This window comes from Talpa europaea (assembly GCF_964194135.1).
Source record: "Talpa europaea genome assembly, chromosome: 3".
NCBI lineage: Eukaryota > Metazoa > Chordata > Mammalia > Eulipotyphla > Talpidae > Talpa > Talpa europaea.
In genome coordinates, this window is record NC_140069.1 from 80,709,992 (window position 1) to 80,733,483 (window position 23,492).

At 37.8% G+C, this 23,492-nt stretch overlaps 1 protein-coding gene across 2 annotated transcripts in view; it reads left to right on the top strand.

Annotated features, from left to right (window-relative positions):
* VPS50 (VPS50 subunit of EARP/GARPII complex) overlaps window positions 1-23,492 on the top strand; it is a gene marked incomplete at both ends in the record, with an annotated part of 120,673 nt that overhangs the window by 70,158 nt on the left and 27,023 nt on the right. For both annotated transcript variants that reach the window (XM_084230838.1, XM_084230839.1), the window contains 4 exons: window positions 2,757-2,847; window positions 5,305-5,481; window positions 8,588-8,706; window positions 10,244-10,350. In XM_084230838.1, coding sequence (XP_084086964.1) covers window positions 2,757-2,847; window positions 5,305-5,481; window positions 8,588-8,706; window positions 10,244-10,350 — 494 coding nt within the window. The remainder of the gene's footprint in view (window positions 1-2,756; window positions 2,848-5,304; window positions 5,482-8,587; window positions 8,707-10,243; window positions 10,351-23,492) is intronic.

A 23,492-nucleotide genomic window follows, 5' to 3' on the forward strand; every position in this document is an offset into this window, starting at 1 on the left:
TTAAAATATTTTATTGAAAATTAGATTTTATAAAAAGTGATACTATTTTCCATCTCTAAACTACATAAGAGGGCTTAAGATCTGGATTTAAAATAACAAAAGAGACAGTTTTTTTACAGTGTATATCATATTTAGGCCACTGCCTCTACAGTATATAGACAATAATAGTGGGTAGGTCACTGTTAAACTTGTCTTAGTTTATACTGTTGTTATTGATTTATAGTTTTCTTCCTGCTGGTACAGTGTTTGGGACAGCATGGTGTCACTAATTGCCTTGGGTTCACCGTCTTCACAATTTGTGTGATTTTAACCAATTTCCTATTTCTCTGAACATCAACTTTTCTTCTCTTAAGTAGGTAAAAGGCTCATACCAGATACTCTACCTTCTTTAAAGCCTGTGATTTTATCATTCATTTTTGGAACTTACCTTCCATTGTTTCCAGCCTTTTATCAGGTTAAGAAGAAAACCTAGGTTTCACATAATTCTAATTCATTGACATTTCCTGTTATTCTGTAAATCAACATATTTGAGATACTTTATAGATCACTTATACTTTTTCACTGTATTTGCCCATTAAAATCTCTTTAATTTTATTTTAACTGTACCTGTTTTGTATATCAAAGAAAGTCTTTGTATCCTGTTCATATCTTGTTTCTTAAAGAAATAGGTGGCACCTGAAATGCTTAAATAGCAGTAATCAGGATTGCTTTTCTGTGATTTTATGACTGTTGTCAATTCTGTTATTCAACCTCTGATTACATTTTGTATTTCAAATTTTCATCACAACTGATTTTCTTTTAGTATATTAGTAAAATAGAAGAAAAGAAGTAAAATGTAAATCTTTTAATTTGCGTCATGTTCGTGGGAAAAGAGATGTAAAGGAAGTTTTCTGTGGCTCTAATGAATCAGTTTGGATAAAATTAACCAACTAATCATTCATAGTCAAAAAATAAGTAGATGTTTACCTTTGAATAAACCATATTGCAGTGAATAAATCATATTGCAGTGAAAAGAACAAGATTTGGACATCAGGGCCTCTCTGCTATCTCAACTCTGCTAGTTGTGACCTTGTGTGTGACTGCTCACAATTGTGTTGACATTTTCTTGGGGGCTCTGTGGCCTTATCTTTAAAATGGGCCTGTCATCTGTTGCAGTTGCAGAAAATAAACGGAGGGGAATGAGCAGAATATTAAAATTTTCCCTTTTGAAAAAAATTTGTTCAAGTATAACACATAAATTTACACACATCTTAATGTACAACTGCATAAGTTTGGCCGTGTATGTGCACCACATAAATGACCCAGATCTGGTATAGAGTTTTTTTCAGTTCTCTAAAAGGATCCCTTGTGCCCTTAGTCAGTACTCTTCTTAGATTCACTAATGACTAAAATGCATCTTTTTGTGTGTTTATTGGTCTATATGCTTTGCAAAATATCTAAAGTCTTTTGCCCATTTTAAAAATTGGATTATTTTTCTTTTTATTGTGGATTGTCACAATGGTAAACCTACAGTTCTAGTTCTTGCCTTAGGTCTGTCATCCATTTTAGTTCATTTTTGAATATGGTGTAAGTAAGTTACGGACATAATCACTTTTGGGGTCAAATATTACTGCTCATTCTCTGACTTTTCCATCAAACTGCATGCATATTAAATATTTTGACTGTGTCTCATATATCTCTTATGATCTTTTCTGTTCCATTTCTTTTTCAATTTATGCTTCAGTTTGGATATATTTTGTTGATCTGTCTTCCAGTTCACTAATCCCACCTTCTGCTCTTTGGGGATCCTATCAGTTTTTAATTTGAATATTGCATTTTCAGTTATACAATGTCTGATTCCTTTCATTTATTATTGCAGTTCTTTGAAATTGTCCTTCTATACAATTTGCACATATTTTCTCTATCTCATTTATAATCATTATCTTAAAGTCTTTGTTAATGACAACATTTGGAGCAATTTCTGCTTTTCACAGATTTATACACTTATTGCCTCTTATTTTATAAGCTGTGGATTTTAAAAAATGTTCTGTTTAGCATGGTAGTAACAATGAAGCTTGTTGCAGAATGGGAAGATAAGGATAGGTGTTGGCCCATTGTGTCCTAGAGTAAATGGAAGGAAGTATTTGTTTTTCTGGAACTGCCACTTACTCAGGATAGACAGAGCAATAACATTCAAGAAAGAAAAGATCATTGTGATATAGTAATTGTTAGAGTGTTGATTTATAAGTGTCATACTTGCTAGTTTAATTCATAAATGCTGTGTGGAGCTAGGCACTGAGCTAAATATATTTGGAAGGTGATAATCATCTTGCTATGATAGCTTAGTAAGTATTATTAAGAAAGATCTATGCTGTTTAACATAAAACATTTGCTCGTATCTGTGATCTCATAAATCCTGTAAAATATTTCTGTGTTTTGGCATTGATATGTTACTACCTAAGGATATTTTAAATATGTGAGTTGATGAGTAGCTTTTAGTTTCGCTCCTTAATAAAAATGTTATTTCCTATGCATTCCTTATTTTTGAAGATAGTAAAAAAATCCTGAATTTAGTAAATATTTGAGAGTGTTTTATCTCTTGAGGACAATAAAATATTAACAAATAAATGTTTGTGTTTACTGTGCTGATCTGAATGGGTTCTCAGTGTTGATTGCAATCATGATGGCAATCTTATAATTGTATTTCATTTCCTTAATTCTTGTGTGTGGTATACTTTTTATTTTTTGGAACATTAACTTTTACTTTATTTTTTAAGAACACGGCTTGATGAATTGAGAATGTTCTTAGAGAATGAGACCTGGGAACTTTGTCCTGTTAAGTCAAATTTCAGCATCTTGCAACTTCATGTAAGTGTTTCTTAAGAACAAATAAGTCTTTTATTTTGTTACCTTAAAAAATGCATTTACTAGATTTTTTAATAAGTGCCATTCTCACTGGTGTACGATGGTATCTCACTGTGGTTTTGATTTGCAATCTGGTGCAACCACTATGGAAAACTATGTGGCTGTTCCTCAATCTGCTAAAAATGGAGCTTCTATATGATTCAGCAATTCCACTCCCAGGGGGCTACCCAAAGGACACCAAAACTTTAATTCAAAAGAACACCTGCACCCCAATGTTTATTGCAGCACTATTTACAATAGCTAAGCTATAGAAACAAACCAAATGCCCAAAAATAGATGACTGGATCAAGAAGATGTGGTACATATATACAATGGAATATTACTCAGCATTCAAAAAGGATAAACTCATGCCATTTGCAGCAACATGAATCATGGAAAGGGATCATGCTAAGTGAAATAAGCCAGAAAGAAATGAAAAATACTGGATGGGCTCACTTAGAGCAGGAATATAGAGGATCCAAATAAGGGATCAGGAAAGAAAACTATTTATAATAAAGTAAAAATCAAAATCAATAGGCAACTATAAGTCAGAGACATACTACAAGGGGGGAGAAGGGAGTAGGATCAAAACAAGGGTGGGAAGACCACAAGGGCCCATGGTGATAGTTCAGGGTGAATGGGTGGTGGGAATTTTATGGGGACTATAACCAAGGTGAAAATGCATACATTGTACAAAAATGAAAAATGGTGTAAAAAACACATAAAATAATTATAAATAAATTTATAAAAATGCATGTACATGAAATGCACATGTGAAAGCATTTATAAAATAATTAAGAAATAGTACCTTTACTTTCTGTCTGAAAGGTAATTAATAAATAGCTTCTTTTGTAAAGTGAATGTTAAAATCTGTTTTTTTAAAGATTAAAAAATCTGTGTCTCTGGGGTACAGGCCAGAGGTGTGGGTGGTGAGAGGATTCACCAGAGACAGAGTGGGGAACAGACAGGCAGATTGACTGAAATACACTGCTGAAGGGAGCAGCGGGCAAGTCAGGAGAGGTCTGCTGCGCCATGTGGGCAGCTCTCTGGCCGGCTGGGGATTGAACTCATGCTGCAGTGGCTGCAGATAGCTTCTTAAGTTTCGTCCTAACCCCTTGTGCCACCAGGGAGGCCCTAAAATCTGTTTCTTTTTACAAAATTAGTTTATGTAAGTTATTTACATAAGGATAATCTTTATGTTTCTATCATGTAGTAGCTTACTTCTTAATCCTCTTCTATCATTTCTTTCCTAGTGCAGAAATATTTGTCTGAAACATATTTATTAATAAAAGTTTTAAAGAGTTATGTTACATTAATTTATACATTAATTTTGCACCTTTAAACCAATTTCTTAGTATTATGTATAATTCTGACATTCATTCTAGAATGCCTATTTATTTTTTTAATTATCATGTCATTGGGAAATTTTATTTTTTGTTTTAAAAATTTATTTATTTATACAAGAACTGGGATACAGGTCAGCAGTGCAGGAGGGTAAGAGAATTCACCAGAGACAGAGCGGGGAGCAGAACAGGCAGACGGACTAAAGACACTGCTGAGGGGAGCAGTGGGCGAGGCAGGAGAGGTCTGCCAGCACCATGTGGGTTTCTCCCTGGCTGGCTGGGAATTGAACCTGCACTGCAGAGGCTGTGGACAGCTTCACAGCACGGCACTCAACCTGCTGCGCCACCGGGGAGGCCCCCTAGAATGCCTATTTAAATCATTTGACTTGAATTTCTATTTAATGATCAAAATTGTGCGTGTGCACATGCACACACACACACACATATTTGGTGTAATTCTAAAAAATATGTTTATGTAAGGTATACTGAAATATTTTCATCCAAGTCAGCATTACTGTATCCTTTAAAGTTGTCTTGGAGTTTCAATTGTACAAATGAATAAGTTCTGCAGCTCTACTATATAGTTAATAGTTATGTATTGTGCAATTCAAAACATTTTCTAAGAGGGTAGATCTCATTAAATGTTCTGACTACCATAAAAATAAATAAAATAGTTACCTTGAAAATTGATGTAATGGATTAATTAAACTAGAGCTGAAAGATTCATTCTCTGACTTCACCATGTATGTGTGTTGTCTGCTTCTTGGTATATGAAGAAAAATAAATGAAAATTTATGGAGATTAATATGGTTAAGATATATCCCTATTGCTTAGTTTTTTATGTATTTGTATAAAATATCTTAAATAATCATACAATTATGCAAGGCGTTTGACTTAGCACTTAGATTTTTATAAATGGCTGTATTAAAACCATATGCTGGTTTTAATACCAAAAAGTACCAAAGCTGGTACTTTTGCTGCTATGTTGAAGTTTTTATCAGTCAGATTTCTTAGTTTCAAGAATTTCCTGTGTAGCAATTGTTGTTGCTGAAAAGTCTCATTTTTTTTCAATGCTCAGGAATTTAAATTTATGGAACAGACTCGTTCCCCATCAGTTTCACCAAGTAAACAGCCAGTCTCAACTTCCTCAAAAACAGTGACCTTGTTTGAGCAATACTGCACTGGTGGGAATCCATTTGAAATACAGGCCAACCAGAAAGATGAAGAAACAGAAGATGTTCTTGCTTCTAATGGGGTATGTGATACATAGTGAGATTTTTCTCATTATAAATTGCCTTACCCAATGAGCAAATGCTACATTTATCCATTCACCACTGCTTTCCTAACTATAGCAATATACTTATGTGCTATTACATGTAGAAGTAATGACTTCACAATAGCTTTGTTGACATTTGTTCTCTTGAAAGATAAATTTTGCCTTTATTATTTGCTTTATGTTCTACTAGATTACTGATTGAGTAGTAGTATGATTTATTTACTGCTTATTCATATGATTTATTGAATATAGATAAATGAGGGACTAGATCTTCTGCACTTTTTTGTCAACTTCACTGCTGGGTAACTGAGTCATCTTGTTCCATCTCCTTTTTTTTTTTAAATTTGGACACAAATATTTATATTATTCATAAGGTTATGAATAATATAAATGGCCATCAGCAGATGAATGGATAAATAAAATGTAAATGTGTAATGATTATTACCCATCTTCTTTTATCTGTGAGAGTGTACTATTACATAGCAGGGGTGTTTTTAGGATTTGAAATCACATTGTTTCAACAATACTTTGAGAAGCTCAAAACCAATGAACTAGAGGTAATGTGAGTTAATGGAAAGGGCTTGAAGGCAGATGAATGAATATCACCTTTATTGTTTACTAGTTGTGTTGGCAATATGGCCCTCAGTTTCCCTGCATTTACAATGAGAGCAATGTTTATACAATGTTATATACAACGTCTTTTCACATTATTTAATTTGGATAGGGTATTGTATATGAGTCATTATGATCTTAATTTCCAAGATACCCAGCATCATTTTTATTTTATATTTGATGAAGTTGACGCGAAATGTTCAGATTTGACAAAAATCTGTTGAATTTATCTCTGTATTTTAGTTTTGAAATTTTCTTTTTTGTTTAGTGAAGATATATTTTGACACATATTGCTGTTGTCCTGCTTTATTATGAAATAGAAATTATTTCATAGTAAACTATATTTAAATATATAGTTCAGTGATCCTTTGTGACATTTCTGCAAAGCAGAATAAACTAAAAGGAGTTAAAAGTCATCCCAGTTTATAAAAATTATATTCCTTTATATGGTGACTTGTTCATTTAAATCTCACATAACCTTCAATTCTCATTACTTTTGTCAGTTGTATTCTATGAAGTTACCATGAACACTGAATTAGCAAGCACTAAACCATTGTTCTAGGCAAAATGTGGAATTGGGTTCCTTTGAGACCCTGATTAGAATGTTTTCATCAGCTGGTCAATGTCCTTGTTTTATGTGTACTTAAAGACACCTAATTTAATATTTACTGTTGACTCATTAACTTTGAATTCATTGCCAACAACAGTATAACTCATATTTGAATAAAGCTCATCTAACATGTATTTTTGCCCCAAGGCACATTTCTAGTTTTCTTTCACTTAGGAGTTCTAGATAGCACTTTATTTATTTGTTTATTTTTTAAAGCTTAAGATTTTTTTTTTAAGATTTATTTATTTTATACAAGAACCAGGGTACAGGCCAGATGTGCGGGTGGATGTGAGGATTCACTAGAGACAGAGCAGGGAACAGAACAGAATCCCATGTGGGATTCTCGCAGGCTGGCCAGGATCGAACCCGTGCTGCAGAGACTGTGGACAGCTTCACAGTTCGGCGCTCAACCACTTGCGCCACCAGGGAGACCCTAGATAGCACTTTAGTATTATATTTAGAGTCCTGCCTAAACAGTGAAATTACCAACAGAGAGAACGAAAGTTCAAAAACTGTGGCACTAAATGGAGAAGCTCACTTGTTTTCAGTATGAGAAGAGAAGCAGGAAAGCAGAGTGTCCCTTGTGTGCCTGCAGGTGGAATGTGCATGCTGGATGACTCAAATGTTTTTTGTCTTTCTGCACATATCTATAAATGTCCATGAAAGTATTGTAAAGTATTAGTTTGGAGGGTATAAATTTAGTGAGTAGGGAAATTTTGCAAACAGCATCTTCAAAAATGAGGATCTTTTATACTGTGGAATCATAATGTTCTGTTGTTATAACTGGGAGACTCTAAGTTATATAGAACAGCTTCCTGACTCTCATCAGGACCATATTGTGTACAAGTGGGAGAGAATGCTTCTTGAGCTTGTTCGTGTTAATTGAAGTGTGATCTAATCTTTCCAGGCCCAGCACAAGTCCTTGAGAGGGTCCTTTTCCTAATATGGCTGTCATAATACTTGAGTCTCTAAAAATCATTGTTGAATTAGGAGATTCTTTCCATGTTGTCATCATACTGGTCTCTTCAACTGGCATGTTGAAAGTAAAACATCCTTATGTTTTCCTCAAAACATCCAGTGAGATAATTCATGACAGCATCTACTACAGTACTAGGTTACCTCAGCAAATGTTAGCCATTATTTTTAATATTAAATCTATTAATATTAATTGATGATGGTGATGATGACTCTACACTGCCATTTCTTACTTGGCCCTACATGGACTCCACTGTCCTCTTCTATGCTGGCATTGAGTCATGGTGTCACGAAGATGATGAAAATATTTGGAAGGCACCCTTCTTCTCAAGAGTAAATTCACCATTTTTGACCTTGTTCTTAGTTGTTCGTCAGTGCTAAGCCTAATTTTGCAAGTTTCCCTTGGAATTAAATCTCATAAGAATGAGTTAGAGCATCATCATATGTGTTGCATGTGTTTATTTAAGCTGAATTAACACTGCCAGAGTGCCAGAATTAGGTACTCTGCCTCTTTATAATCAATTAACAAATTGGAAATAAACCACCTGGAGGAAAAATAATTTTTTTAGTCAAATGTACACTCTTCCTTTTCGAAGACTAGCAGTGTGTTTGCTAATTTTCTTTGTATGGGAATTTTGTTTTTTAACATTTACAAGCTTTCATAGGTATGATGTTTGTATTTTATTTTCCTTTTGAGTGGGTTATGGTTAGATGATGAAGAAAATGGAAAGGCAGTGTTTCTCTATGACAAAATTAAGGTTATTAGGTTAGTAAGAACTTCCCTCTATAATCTATTTCTTATGAAATTGAATACTTTAATTATGTTGAAAGACTTAAAGAAAGTTTGGCTCTTCAATTTGTTGTTGAATATACTGTTTTTTTCTTCAGTATGAATCTGATGAACAAGAAAAAAGTGCCTATCAGGAGTATGACAGTGACAGTGATGTACCTGAGGAACTAAAAAGAGATTATGTGGATGAGCAGACAGGTGATGCTCCTGTGAAAAGGTAATTGTTCTTAGATTGGATGGTCTTTTATATTTTATGTCGCATGCTGGACATATATTAATATTAATGCATAGGATGTGAGATATATATATATATATATATATATAAAACATTCAACATACAGGATTTTCTTCAAAGGTTAAGAAAAAACAAAATTCAAAATTCTTTCTGTTGATTTTAATGTCATATGACAGAAGTTAATATGTTTGAGACGAATGATTCCTGAAAGGCAAAAATGTAGTCTTTTTGATATTTAGTATAGTTAAATAATTCTTACTTGAGGGAGCAGTGATTTTTGCAGAAAAGCAAACTCAACTTAAAAAATCATTGCCACCTTTCAGGGACAGTTTGTTTCACATAGACCAGAAAACCTCAAGGAAAAAATTGTTACTTATTTTGTATGTGGAGTTTTTGCCTCAATCTAGTTAACACAGAACAGTTTCACTTATCTCCCCAAGGTTATTTATTTATTTTTTTTTTGGTTTGAGCTTTCTATTAAGGTTCCTTTTTTTTTTTTTTATAGTTGGCTTCTTTTGTTTTATGATAAACTGTCCTCTTCGAAGAAAACTATGATAATTATACAGAATTTGTCACCTGCCAGTTGAGTAGGCCTAATCCTGATATGTGAATGAGTTAATTTCTGACCATCAGATATTTAGTAACTACAAATATGTTTTTAAGATAGATTTAAATATACTTTCCCCTATTATTTTCCCTATAGTACCTATTTAATACTTGATTTGAAACAATGATTGATACAATTCTCTTCCTCGAAGTGAGCAGTTCATATAGCTGTGGATATGATTTTAAATACCTACATCTGAGTTCCATTAGAACTGAGTAAAACTGTTTTATTGGACTTCTTCATTAGATATGTCTTGGGTATATTTTGGCTGAAAGTTAAGTTCTCATTGAGTTGAAATGAACAAGTAAGATAGTGCCTGCCAGTATATGTGATTATAGTTGGATTTTGGGTAGAGTTATATAGATTTCTGAATAGTCTTAACTTGCTCCTAAAAGTATGAATAATGTGAATTACTGAGTACAGCCAATGGTTACCATTAAATCAAATTTCTAAATGCCTTGTGAAGAAATCAAAGTTTCTTTATTTTGCTACTACCTGCCTCCCCTCCCCCGCCCCCATGATCATGCTAAAATAATTTCTGTGCCAAATTATTGAATCAGACCCCTAACTTTGGCTTCCCATTTCCAGTCTTGCCCCCAGCCAAACCATTTTTAAATAGAAATTTAAATGTTTTTTTCAACATGAAAATTTCATGTTGTTTTACTGGATAAAGTCGTTAAAGGTCACCTCTGCATTCAAGGTAAGGTTCATACTCCCTAGGTTTGATTGCTCACAGTGATCTGGTCTTACCTACGTTCTCGTCACATTTCCCTCTTCCTGTTTATTCATTCTATATGCTAGTATTGTGAACTACTTCAATTACTCTGAATATACTTGTTCTCTCTCAACTCTATTGATTTGCTACTTCGACAACCCTAATTGGAATTGTGTTTTTTTTTTCCTTGTATAAAGCGTTTCTCGAGAAACTCTAAAAAGCAGGAAGAAATCAGATTACAGTCTAAATAAAGTGAATGCACCCATCTTAACAAATACAACATTGAATGTAGTAAGACTTGTTGGTAAGTAGGTATGGTACACCTTTTTCAAACAACAGCAGTTGAATTAGACTGCTCCTCTGTTGCCAAATGATTTTTACTTGTACTCTTCATTGTATACCAGTGAGAGATTAAAAATTGTCATATATCAATGCTTTTTCATCTTAATTGTTCTAAATAGTATAATACCAATATTGTCAGTGTCTATAATTAACAATTTAGTATTTGTATCTTCCAGCTTTTCCAAAATATTTCAATTAACTGCAATGAAATGAAAAATTCTCTGTGTTAGTTAGAGATATATGTAGGGTGATGATAGTACCAGTTTTACATTTACACAGTATTTTTGTACTTAATTGTTTCACTGATCATCACAATCTTCCTGTCAGATATGGAGAGTGAATAGTAGTTTGCTGGCGGTTTCAGACACAAGAGTTTTACAAGTTCTAAATATTCACACCATAAGAGGGTTGTTCTTATTACAGACCTTCATTGATGATTTTGTAGAAATACCATTTAAAATATTTAGGTTTGAAGATGATGTGAATTTTTTACTGTCAGTATTTCATCATCTTATATTGCTTACTTAGCCTTTATACCTCACAAATATATTTGTGACATTTGACAAGTAAGTTATAGAGCTGTCTTCTCACATTAATTAAGTCATTACTAACAGGTCAGGAATGCTAGTGATTTTGTATGACAAATCTCTGTTCTGTTATGGAGATGATAATTTCCTATTGCCTAGTTTGATTACTCTTAATTCCAGTGAAATGATCTGTGTTCTTGAAGGCAATTTCTAAATTTCATTTAATGAATAATATAAAGTGGACAAAATGCATTTTAGGATTCCTACTTTTGTTAGGGGAAATAGTAGAACAGTAATATTGAATTGATGGGGGAAAAAAAGCACATTTTTATGAAAAACAGAAAATGACAGATTTAAAAAGCTACTTTGTGACTGATTATTGCCAGAAAAATGAGCTTTTCTTCTTTATCTCAGAGTTATGTGATTCTTTATCCAGTCACAGCATTATGTGCTACTCTCTAGAATTTACAGAATTAGAATTGCAAGGGTTCTGTGAGCTCAACCAGTCTACAATTCCATAAAATAATGACTTTTTAATAATGCCCCTAATACATGGTGGATATCCAGCTTTTGCTTCATGTCTCACAATTACTGGAAGCATAATGTAGTATAAGAGTACTTGTTCTATGATTAGACTAATCTAGTTGGTAGAGATCTCTTCCTTATGGTAGACCAAAATCTGTCTCTATGATTTTATCTGTTGATATCAGTTCTGTCTTTATAATTAAAAGGAGTCAGTCTGTACATGTAGTCTTCCATGTGGTCAGGTATGTGGTGGTAATAATACAGTCCTTCCTTTTCTCATACCCATCACCCTTCAGTCCATTCTTCAGTGTCAGGTGTGCTCAAATGAGGTCCTAACCTCACTTGTGAGGGCCTCACTGATAGGTAATCTAGATTCCTCGTCACCCTTCTTGACCTTCTGGACCCATTGTAGTTTTGAGTGTCTGAACACATTGCTTGAGATACAGTTAAAAAAGTTAGCTTTTGCTCAATTATGTTGACATTCCAAACTACCCAAACATATCAATAGCTTTCAACCACAAAGGTTTATTATTATGTCTACTAATTTCTGTATTCTTGAATTTCTAAATTTCATTTAATGAATAATATAAAGTGGACAAAAGTTTGCTCCATGTGTATCATTCTGAAGTTCAGTCTGAAGGAATAGCTTTCCCCAGTCTGGGATCGGGGGAAAAAGCAAGAGCTGAACCATGTTAGGACTCTTAAATCTTTTTCTTTTTTTTTTTTTTAAGTTTTCTTTTTATTTATTTTATGCATACAAGCACTAGGGTGTAGGCCAGAGGTGCAGGGGGTAAGAGGATTCACCAGAAACAGAATGGGGAGCAAAACAGACAGGTCTACTGAAATACATTGCTAAGGGGAAAGGAGAGGTCTTCTACGTCAGATGTGGATTAGCATCCTGGCCAGTGATCAGATTCATGTTGCAGTGGCTGGGATAGCTTGATAGCGCTGAGACAACCCCTGTGCCACCAGGGAGAGGTCCCTTAAAGCTTTTTTTCCTATGTGACACCCTTGGCTTCCTCTAGCATGTCACCAGCCAAAGAAAGTCAGGTTGGTAGGAATTCTATGGGGATTACACCTGAGAAAAGAAAGCAAACATTGTTTAAAAAAATATATATATAGGGGGGCGGAGCAACATGGCGGCAAGGAGACGCTGCGAGTAAGATCTCCCATTAAAAAAAGTTAATAGGGAGGAAAAGCGGCAGGTCCCAGTGAGAACTGGGACACGGAAGATAAACGGACTACTCCAGCAAACTGCCCGAAGAAGAAAGTTGCCATAAAAGAGGACGAGAAGGGAGGGAAGCGCAGAACCCTGCTCCCCTCCCCCGCCCACAAAGTCGGCACTCTGCGACCAACCTGCAGAAAGGAGGGAAGCAACAAACCAAAACGGCCAACAAGAAAAACGGACGCAGCAAGTGGGACTGTGAGTGGAAAGGAACTATTGCAGCCACCACACCCTGTGAACGGGAGAGGCGAACCCTGCAGGATCCGCCGCGGAGGTGAGCTCCAGGCGCCATTAAAGAGAGCCACGCCCCCCAGGAGGAGACCAGCACCAGCACACAGCCCCGGCCGCCCGGTAAGGTTGCGTGCGGAAAGCGGCGCGGATCCGGACCGGATCGCAGCTGCCCAGGTCCCCGCGCCTGCGACCTAGGCTTGCGGGGAGACAGCGGAGGCCCTCCCTGAGTGAGCAGGAACAAGGCGCCCAGGCAGGGGAGCGGGATTCAAAAGGCGCCATTCCCGCGCCACTGATCTGGGCTACAGCCCGCGTCCTGGAACTGAGGGCTTTGGAACTGAGACCCGGGCGGAGGCCCTCCCTGAGTGAGCAGGAACAAGGCGCCCAGGCAGGGGAGCGGGATTCAAAAGGCGCCATTCCCGCGCCACTGATCTGGGCTACAGCCCGCGTCCTGGAACTGAGGGCTTTGGAACTGAGACCCGGGCACGAAATTAGGGGGAGACGGCTGAGGCCCTCCCTGAGTGAACAGGAACAAGGCGCCCAGGCAAGGGAGCTGGATTCAAAAGGCGCCATTCCCGCCCCACTGATCTGGGCTACAGCCCGCGTCCTGGAACTGAGGGCTTTGGAACTGAGACCCGGGCACGAAATTAGGGGGAGACTGCGGAGGCCCTCCCTGAGTGAGCAGGAACAAGGCGCCCAGGCAGGGGAGCGGGATTCAAAAGGCGCCATTCCCGCGCCACTGATCTGGGCTACAGCCTGCGTCCTGGAACTGAGGGCTTTGGAACTGAGACCCGGGGCACGAAATTAGGGGGAGACTGCGGAGGCCCTCCCTGAGTGAACAGGAACAAGGCGCCCAGGCAAGGGAGCTGGATTCAAAAGGCGCCATTCCCGCCCCACTGATCTGGGCTACAGCCCGCGTCCTGGAACTGAGGGCTTTGGAACTGAGACCCGGGCACGAAATTAGGGGGAGACGGCGGAGGCCCTCCCTGAGTGAGCAGGAACAAGGCGCCCAGGCAGGGGAGCGGGATTCAAAAGGCGCCATTCCCGCGCCACTGATCTGGGCTACAGCCCGCGTCCTGGAAATGAGGGCTTTGGAACTGAGACCCGGGGCACGAAATTAGGGGGAGACTGCGGAGGCCCTCCCTGAGTGAGCAGGAACAAGGCGCCCAGGCAAGGGAGCTGTATTCAAAAGGCGCCATTCCCGCGCCACTGATCTGGGCTACAGCCTGCGTCCTGGAACTGAGGGCTTTGGAACTGAGACCCGGGGCACGAAATTAGGGGAAGACTGCGGAGGCCCTCCCTGAGTGAGCAGGAACAAGGCGCCCAGGCAAGGGAGCTGGACTCAAAAGGCGCCATTCCCGCGCCACTGATCTGGGCTACAGCCCGCATCCTGGAACTGAGGGCTTTGGAACTGAGACCCGGGCACGAAATTAGGGGGAGACGGCGGAGGCCCATCCTGAGTGAGCAGGAACAAGGCGCCCAGGCAGGGGAGCAGGATTCAAAAGGCGCCATTCCCGCCCCACTGATCTGGGCTACAGCCCGCATCCTGGAACTGAGGGCTTTGGAACAGAGACCCGGGGCACGAAATTAGGGGCGTGGGTTCCCCACGACGGTGGGGCACAAGGCAGACACAGCACCCCAAAGCCGTTGAGGTGTACCCTACCATCCCCGCTCTGCTCCCTGTCCCACGGGGTGGAAAATCAGCTCCCCAAGGGCTCTAGGAGAGATCTCTGGCACCACCTAGCGACTTGAAGCCAGCAGAGGCTCCTGAAGGAGCTAGTGGCCAGCTGGGGAGTTTGCCCACACCGGGCCCCTTCCGAACAAGTAGTCTGAGCCCACAGGGAGAGCGAGCACCCACAGCCGGGGCAGACCAGGTGCACAGAAGAGTGTGCCTGAGACCAGACACGCAGGGAGTGTGTCCCACATCACCATTTTAGAACAGGGACATTTCTTCAGTAAAGTCTACCTGCAGAAGGCTTCCTCAGGAGCCAGAGGTGAGCGGGGGAAGTTCGCCCACGCCAGACCCCCTCTGGCCTGCAGTCCAAGCCCAGAGGGGAGCAGGAACCCACCGCCGGGGCAGACCAGGCGCACAGGGGAGTGTGTCCCTACATCGGCATTTTAGAACAGGGACCTTTCTCCAGTAAAGACTGCTTGAAACTGACAGATGACTCCTGGAAGAACCAGAGGGGAACAGAGAAGCCCACCCAAGATGCCGGCCAGTCCCAACAACACACTGTCCCAACGCATACGCCAAATTAGAAAACAGACAGTAGGGAAGAGAAGAACCACACGCAACCTAGCAACTCTCCAGAGAAAAAGCACACCACAAAAAGAAAGCCAGCCCCCAGATTGCAAAGACAATAACTTGGAAGAATTTCTGAGCCTTCCAGAAAGAGAATTTAAAATTGCCGTGATTAAAAAACTAACAGAAGTCATAAAGGAAAACAATGATAAGGGAAAAATAATCAACGATCAGAAGAATGCAATTGAGTCCCTAGAGAGGGAAAACAATGGTCAGAAGAAAGAAATTGAGTCCCTAAAGAGGGAAGTAAAAGAAATGCAGGAGATCAAAGAATTAATGGAAGAACTAAAGAATTCTGGGAAAAGCAATGAAAGCAGAATAGATGAAATGGAAGAACGAATAAGTAATCTTGAAGACATAGAAATAAAAAGAACCAAAACAGAAAAGGAAAGAGAAGTACGAAGGAAAAAGAACGAAGAAAGACTTCGGGAACTATCTGACTCCATGAGGAAAGGAAATATAAGAGTTATAGGAATACCAGAAGGAGAGGAGAGAGATGTAGGAACAGAGAAAATATTCAAAGAGATAATTGAAGAGAACTTCCCAAATGTGAAGAAGGAGCTGAAAATTGATATACAAGAAGCAAGAAGAACACCAAACTTCCACGACGAAAGGAAAAATACAGCAAGACACATAATAGTAAAGCTCCCAAGAATCCAGGACAAGGAAAAAATAATGAAGCTGGCAAGAGGAAAGAAACAGATAACATTCAAAGGAAAACCAATCAGGCTGACATCAGACTTCTCCGAAGAAACACTACGGGCAAGGAGAGAGTGGAGGGACATAGTCAACAGACTCCAAGAAAACAGATGCCAACCAAGAATACTCTATCCCGCAAAGCTCTCCTTCCTCTTTGAAGAAAGAATATGGACCTTTCCAGACAAACAGAAACTCCGGAATTTCATTGCAACTAAACCCCCACTCCAAAAAATACTACAAGGAGTCCTAAAGCCAGAACCTCAGAGGGACGAATAACAATGAAAGAAGGCCAAAAAAAAAAAGTTATTAAAAGAATAAATAAATAAAATCAAAGGAAAGACAAACACAATGGCAAATACAGATGTTAACATATCAATAATAACTCTGAATGTAAATGGACTAAACTCTTCAATAAAAAGACACAGAGTTGCAGCCTGGATTAAGAAACAAAACCCAACCTTTTGCTGTCTCCAGGAAACACATTTAGCTACAAAAGATAAAAATAGGCTCAAAGTTAAAGGATGGAAAACAATCCTACAAGCAAATGGACCAAAAAAGAAAGCAGGAACAGCTATACTTATATCAGATAAAACAGATTTCAAACTCAAAAAGATAAAAAGAGACCCCAAGGGTCACTACATTATGATCAAGGGGACAATACTTCAAGAAGAAATAACACTCATTAACATATACTCACCAAACGAAGGAGCACCAAAATATATCAGACAACTGTTGTCCTCTCTGAAAACAGACATCAGAGAAAACACATACGTAGTGGGAGACTTCAACACACCACTATCAACAATGGATAGATCAACAAGACAAAAAATAAGTAAAGAAACTAAAGCTCTAAATAAGGACCTAGAGCAATTGGGCTTAACAGACATCTATAGAACACTAAACCCCAAAAAAACGGAGTACACATTTTTCTCAAGCGCACACGGATCATTCTCCAGGATCGATCACATACTGGGGCACAAGACAAACATCAACAGATACACCAAGATTGAAATCATATCAACCATCTTTTCTGACCATGAAGGCATCAAACTAGAAATAAACCATAAAAAGAAGGCAAGGAACTTTCCTACCTCATGGAGATTAAAAACCACACTACTGGAAGACCATTGGACTAATGAGGAGATCAAAGAAGAAATTAAAAAATTTTTTGAATTGAACGACAAGGAGGACACCAATATCCTAAATGTATGGGATGCAGCAAAAGCAGTAATAAGAGGAAAATATATAGCAATAGAAGCTCACATCAAGAAACAAGAAAGAACGCAAAGAAACAACCTAATCTCGAAGCTCAAAGATCTAGAAAAAGAACAACAAAAAAACCCCAAAACCAGTAGAAGAAAAGAAATAATAAAAACCAAAGCAGAAATAAATGAAATTGAAACTAAAAAAACAATCCAAAAGATCAATGAAACCAAGAGCTGGTTCTTTGAAAAAATCAATAAAATAGACAAACCCCTAGCCAGGCTCACAAAGGAAAAAAGGGAGAAAGCACAAATAAACAGGATCATCAATGAAAGAGGAGAAATCACAACGGACACAGCAGAAATCAAAAGAATAATCAGTAACTACTATGAACAGTTATATGGAAACAAGTTCAACAATCTAGAGGAGATGGACAAATTCCTACAACTCTACAATCACCCAAAGCTAGATAAAGAAGAAATAGAACACCTAAACAGACCAATTACAATTAGCGAAATTGAAATGGTAATCAAAAACCTCCCCAAAAACAAAAGCCCAGGACCTGATGGATTTACAAATGAATTCTACCAAACATTCAGAGACGAATTAGTGCCTATCCTTCACAAACTCTTCCAAAAAATTGAGAAGGAAGGGACAATACCAAACACGTTTTATGAAGCCAACATTACACTAATACCAAAACCGAACAAGGACAACACAAAAAAGGAAAACTACAGGCCAATCTCCCTAATGAACACTGATGCAAAAATCCTCAATAAAATTTTAGCTATCAGAATCCAACAATGTATCCATAAGATAATTCACCACGACCAAGTTGGATTCATTCCAGGGGCACAAGGATGGTTTAACATCCGAAAATCAATCAACGTTATCCAACACATCAACAAAAAGAAATATAAAAACCATATGATAATATCAATAGATGCTGAGAAAGCTTTCGACAAAGTGCAACACCCATTCATGATAAAAGCCCTTGAAATTCTTGGGATACAAGGAACATACCTCAACATCATAAAGGCCATCTATGACAAGCCAACAGCCAGTATCATTCTCAATGGTGAAAAGCTGAAAGCAATTCCATTAAGATCTGGAACAAGACAAGGATGTCCACTCTCACCATTGCTTTTCAATATAATACTGGAAGTCCTAGCCAGGGCAATAAGACAAGAGAAAGACATCCAAGGAATCCAAATAGGAAAAGAAGAAGTCAAACTATCACTATTTGCAGACGATATGATATTATATATAGAGAACCCCAAAAACTCCACAGAAAAGCTAATTCAACTCATCAATCAGTTCAGTAAAGTGGCAGGATACAAAATCAACACGCAAAAGTCAGTAGCCTTCCTATACACAAACAATAAATCTGAAGAAGAAGAAATCAAAAAGACCATCCCTTTTGTTATTGAAACAAAAAAAATCAAATATTTGGGAATAAATCTAACAAAAGAGGTAAAGGACCTATACAAAGAAAACTATAAAACACTGTTAAAAGAAATAGAAGAAGACACAAAGAAATGGAGAGACATCCCCTGCTCATGGATTGGAAGAATAAACATTATTAAAATGGCCATCCTTCCAAAAGCAATATACATATTCAATGCTATTCCAATCAAAATTTCAATGTCATTCTTCAAAGAAATAGAACAATTATTGATGAAATTCATATGGAATCACCAAAAACCCCGAATAGCCAAAGCTCTCCTGAAAAAAAAAGAAGGGAATGGAGGCATCAGACTCCCAGACTTCAAACTATACTACAAAGCCATAATCATCAAAACTGCATGGTATTGGAACAAGAACAGACATACAGACCAATGGAATCGAATAGAAAATCCAGAAATAAACCCACAGATTTATGGTCAACTAATCTTTGACAAAGGAGCAAAGAATATGCATTGGAGCAAAGAAAGTTTGTTCAATAAATGGTGCTGGGAAAACTGGGTCGCTACATGCAAAAGAATGAAGCTTGACCACCACCTCACACCATACACAAAAATCAACTCAAAATGGATTAAAGAACTAGACATAAGACCTGAAACCATAAAATATATAGAAGGAAATATAGGCGAAACACTACGTGATTTGCACATCAAAGACATCTTTACAGACACATCACCCAAAGCAGTGATAGTGAAGGCAAAGATAAACAGCTGGGACTACATCAAATTAAAGAGCTTTTGCACAGCAAAAGAGACAATAACAAAAACAAAGAGAAACCCCACCAACTGGGAGAACATTTTTGCACCCAACACTAATGATAAAGGACTGATCACAAAAATCTGCAAAGAGCTGATGAGACTCAACAACAACAAAGAAAATAATCCAGTCAAAAAATGGGCAGAAGAGCTTAAAAGAAACTTCTCTGAAGAGGAAATGCAAATGGCCAACAGGCATATGAAAAAATGTTCAACATCACTTGTCATCAGGGAAATGCAAATCAAAACTACCATGAGATACCATTTTACACCAGTGAGAATGGCACATATTAAAAAAACTAGCAACAACAAATGTTGGCGAGGGTGTGGAGAAAAAGGAACTCTTCTGCACTGTTGGTGGGAGTGCAAACTGGTCCAACCACTGTGGAAAGCTGTGTGGAGATTTCTGGACCTACTAAACATAGAGCTTCCATATGATCCAGCAATTCCACTCCTAGGTATTTACCCAAAGGACACAGAAACATCAATTCCAAAGAACACCTGCACCCCTATGTTTATAGCAGCACTGTTTACAATAGCTAAGCTTTGGAAACAACCCAAATGCCCAAAAATAGATGACTGGATCAAGAAGATGTGGTACATATATACCATGGAATATTACTCAGCATTCAAAAAAGATAAACACATGCAATTTGCAGCAACATGGATGGCGCTGGAAGGGATCATGCTCAGCGAAATAAGCCAAAAAGAAAAAGAAAAATACCGGATGGTCTCACTCATAGCAGGAATCTAGAAAACTTAAAGAAGGGACCAGGAAAATGAATAACTATAAGATAGTGAAAATCAAAATCAACAAAAAACTATGAACCAGAGACACTTTTAGGGGGGCGGGAGGGGAGGGATTGGGGTCAGAATGGGGGGGCTGCAATTGTATGGGGAATATAACAATAAAATTGATTTAAAAAAAAAAATAAAAAAAAAAAATAAAAAAAAAAAATATATATATATATAATAAATAATTAAAAACAACAACACGAAAGTGAGGGTTGATTGAATAAGAGAGACGTATACTTGTCCCAGAAAGGCACGGCAAGTCCAGAGCAGGGGCCAGCATGCATAATCCTGTGACAGCGAATGAGGAGGGAGGGCAAATAATGAGAAATAATAATAGTATTATTAACTACATGTAAGGAGTTGTTTAAATTTTTATCTTTCATAGTTCAAAAAGTACTAAAGGTGGTGATGTGCTTTTTGCTCTAAAAGACAGATGTTCAGTAGAATTAAATAGAAGGCTAAAGCAAAATTGAGGAGGGGGAAATTAGTTTTCATTTAATTCAATGCAAACATCAAATGCAACTCTTCAGTGTAACTCTACTTCTTGGTATCTTACAGAAATGAAGAAGCAGTATACTCTGCTATTCTCCTTAAGAAAGGCATGTAATAACAATAGAAATGTGCTCCTGGCTAGATTCAGAAGATGGTAACAATAAATTCTTATATGAAGATTACTGCCCAACAAAATGGACATGGTTTTCTAATAGGACTTATGGAAACTGACGAAAACCACATTCTTATGTGGTATATCATACCTCTGGTATATCAGCCCTAACAAGCAAAACAATCCTAAATAAAATCTTACTTAGTGAAGAGATTCTGACCATTGTAATTTCAGCCTTCTCCCCTACCAGATCTTTTACTGGAGTTGCAATTAGGAAACAATACCTAGATAATAATTGAACTTTCCTATCTTTCCATTTAGGGCTGGGATTAGGTGCTGCCATTCTTCCCCCTAGTAGATTTTTATGTTTACTACTTCAGTGTCCCTGGGATGTCTTTATCTTCAGTTTGTACGTATTCATAAAATAGGACTTTAAGGGAACCACTCACCAAGGAGTCTCCAGCTAGTAAATGCACTATCCTATCCCCTGTTGTTATTGCATGGAGGTGCTTGAAGATTATAAACTGGCAAAAGCAATGTCTCTTCTTACAAAGCAAGAAGTACAGTTGTGTAAATAAGACAGATTAATTTTTTGTGCCTGGGAAGATGAAGGAACTAATTAATTACTTGGTAGTTTGGAGACACATTTTTGAACATTAAAGGCATATTGAAAGAGTCTTTTTCAAGTAGTATTTACTTGGCAGATAATTAGGAGAGATTAAACAAAAGAGTGTTAATGGGGCTTCCCAACCCCAGGAGGTACCTAAATCTCAGGAGCCTTTCACAAGTGCAGCAGACTAATCAGAATACATGCCTGTGTAAAGAGAAGATCCTGTCAGCCTGGCAATTTCTTGTAGACAGAGACAGAAATTTTTTTTTTTATAATAAATTTTATTTTTATATTCCCCATACAATTGCAACCCCCCCATTCTGATCCCAATCCCTCCCCGCCCGCCCCCCACCCCCTCAAAAGTGTCTCTGTTTCATAATTTTTTGTTGATTTTGATTTTCACTTTCTTATAGTTATTCATTTTCCTGGTCCCTTATTTAAGTTTTCTAGATTCCTGCTATGAGTGAGACCATCCGGTATTTTTCTTTTTCTTTTTGGCTTATTTCGCTGAGCATGATCCCTTCCAGCGCCATCCATGTTGCTGCAAATTGCATGTGTTTATCTTTTTTGAATGCTGAGTAATATTCCATGGTGTATATGTACCACATCTTCTTGATCCAGTCATCTATTTTTGGGCATTTGGGTTGTTTCCAAAGCTTAGCTATTGTAAATAGTGCTGCTATAAACATAGGGGTGCAGGTGTTCTTTGGAATTGATGTTTCTGTGTCCTTTGGGTAAATACCTAGGAGTGGAATTGCTGGATCATATGGAAGCTCTATGTTTAGTAGGTCCAGAAATCTCCACACAGCTCTCCATAGTGGCTGGACCAGTTTGCACTCCCACCAACAGTGCAGAAGAGTTCCTTTTTCTCCACACCCTCGCCAACATTTGTTGTTGCTAGTTTTTTTAATATGTGCCATTCTCACTGGTGTAAGATGGTATCTCATGGTAGTTTTGATTTGCATTTCCCTGATCACAAGTGATGTTGAACATTTTTTCATATGCCTGTTGGCCATTTGCATTTCCTCTTCAGAGAAGTTTCTTTTTAGCTCTTCTGCCCATTTTTTGACTGGATTATTTTCTTTGTTGTTGTTGAGTCTCATCAGCTCTTTGCAGATTTTTGTGATCAGTCCTTTATCATTGGTGTCGGGTGCAAAAATGTTCTCCCAGTTGGTGGGGTTTCTCTTTGTTTTTGTTATTGTCTCTTTTGCTGTGCAGAAGCTCTTTAATTTGATGTAGTCCCAGCTGTTTATCTTTGCCTTCACTATCACTGCTTTGGGTGATGTGTCTGTAAAGATGTCTTTGATGTACAAATCACGTATTGTTTCGCCTATATTTCCTTCTATATATTTTATGGTTTCAGGTCTTATGTCTAGTTCTTTAATCCATTTTGAGTTGATTTTTGTGTATGGTGTGAGGTAGTGGTCAAGCTTCATTCTTTTGCATGTAGCGACCCAGTTTTCCCAGCACCATTTATTGAACAAACTTTCTTTGCTCCAATGCATAGTCTTTGTTCCTTTGTCAAAGATTAGTTGACCATAAATCTGTGGGTTTATTTCTGGATTTTCTATTCGATTCCATTGGTCTGTATGTCTGTTCTTGTTCCAATACCATGCAGTTTTGATGATTATGGCTTTGTAGTATAGTTTGAAGTCTGGGAGTGTGATGCCTCCATTCCCTTCTTTTTTTTTCAGGAGAGCTTTGGCTATTCGGGGTTTTTTGTGATTCCATATGAATTTCATCAATAATTGTTCTATTTCTTTGAAGAATGAGATTGAGATTTTGATTGGAATAGCATTGAATCTGTATATTGCTTTTGGTAGGATGGCCATTTTAATAATGTTTATTCTTCCAATCCATGAGCAGGGGATGTCTTTCCATTTCTTTGTGTCTTCTATTTCTTTTAACAGTGTTTTATAGTTTTCTTTGTATAGGTCCTTTACCTCTTTTGTTAGATTTATTCCCAAATATTTGATTTTTTTTGTTTCAATAAAAAAAGGGGTGGTTTTTTTGATTTCTTCTTCAGATTTATTGTTTGTGTATAGGAAGGCTACTGACTTTTGCGTGTTGATTTTGTATCCTGCCACTTTACTGAACTGATTGATGAGTTGAATTAGTTTTTCTGTGGAGTTTTTGGGGTTCTCTATGTATATTATCATATCATCTG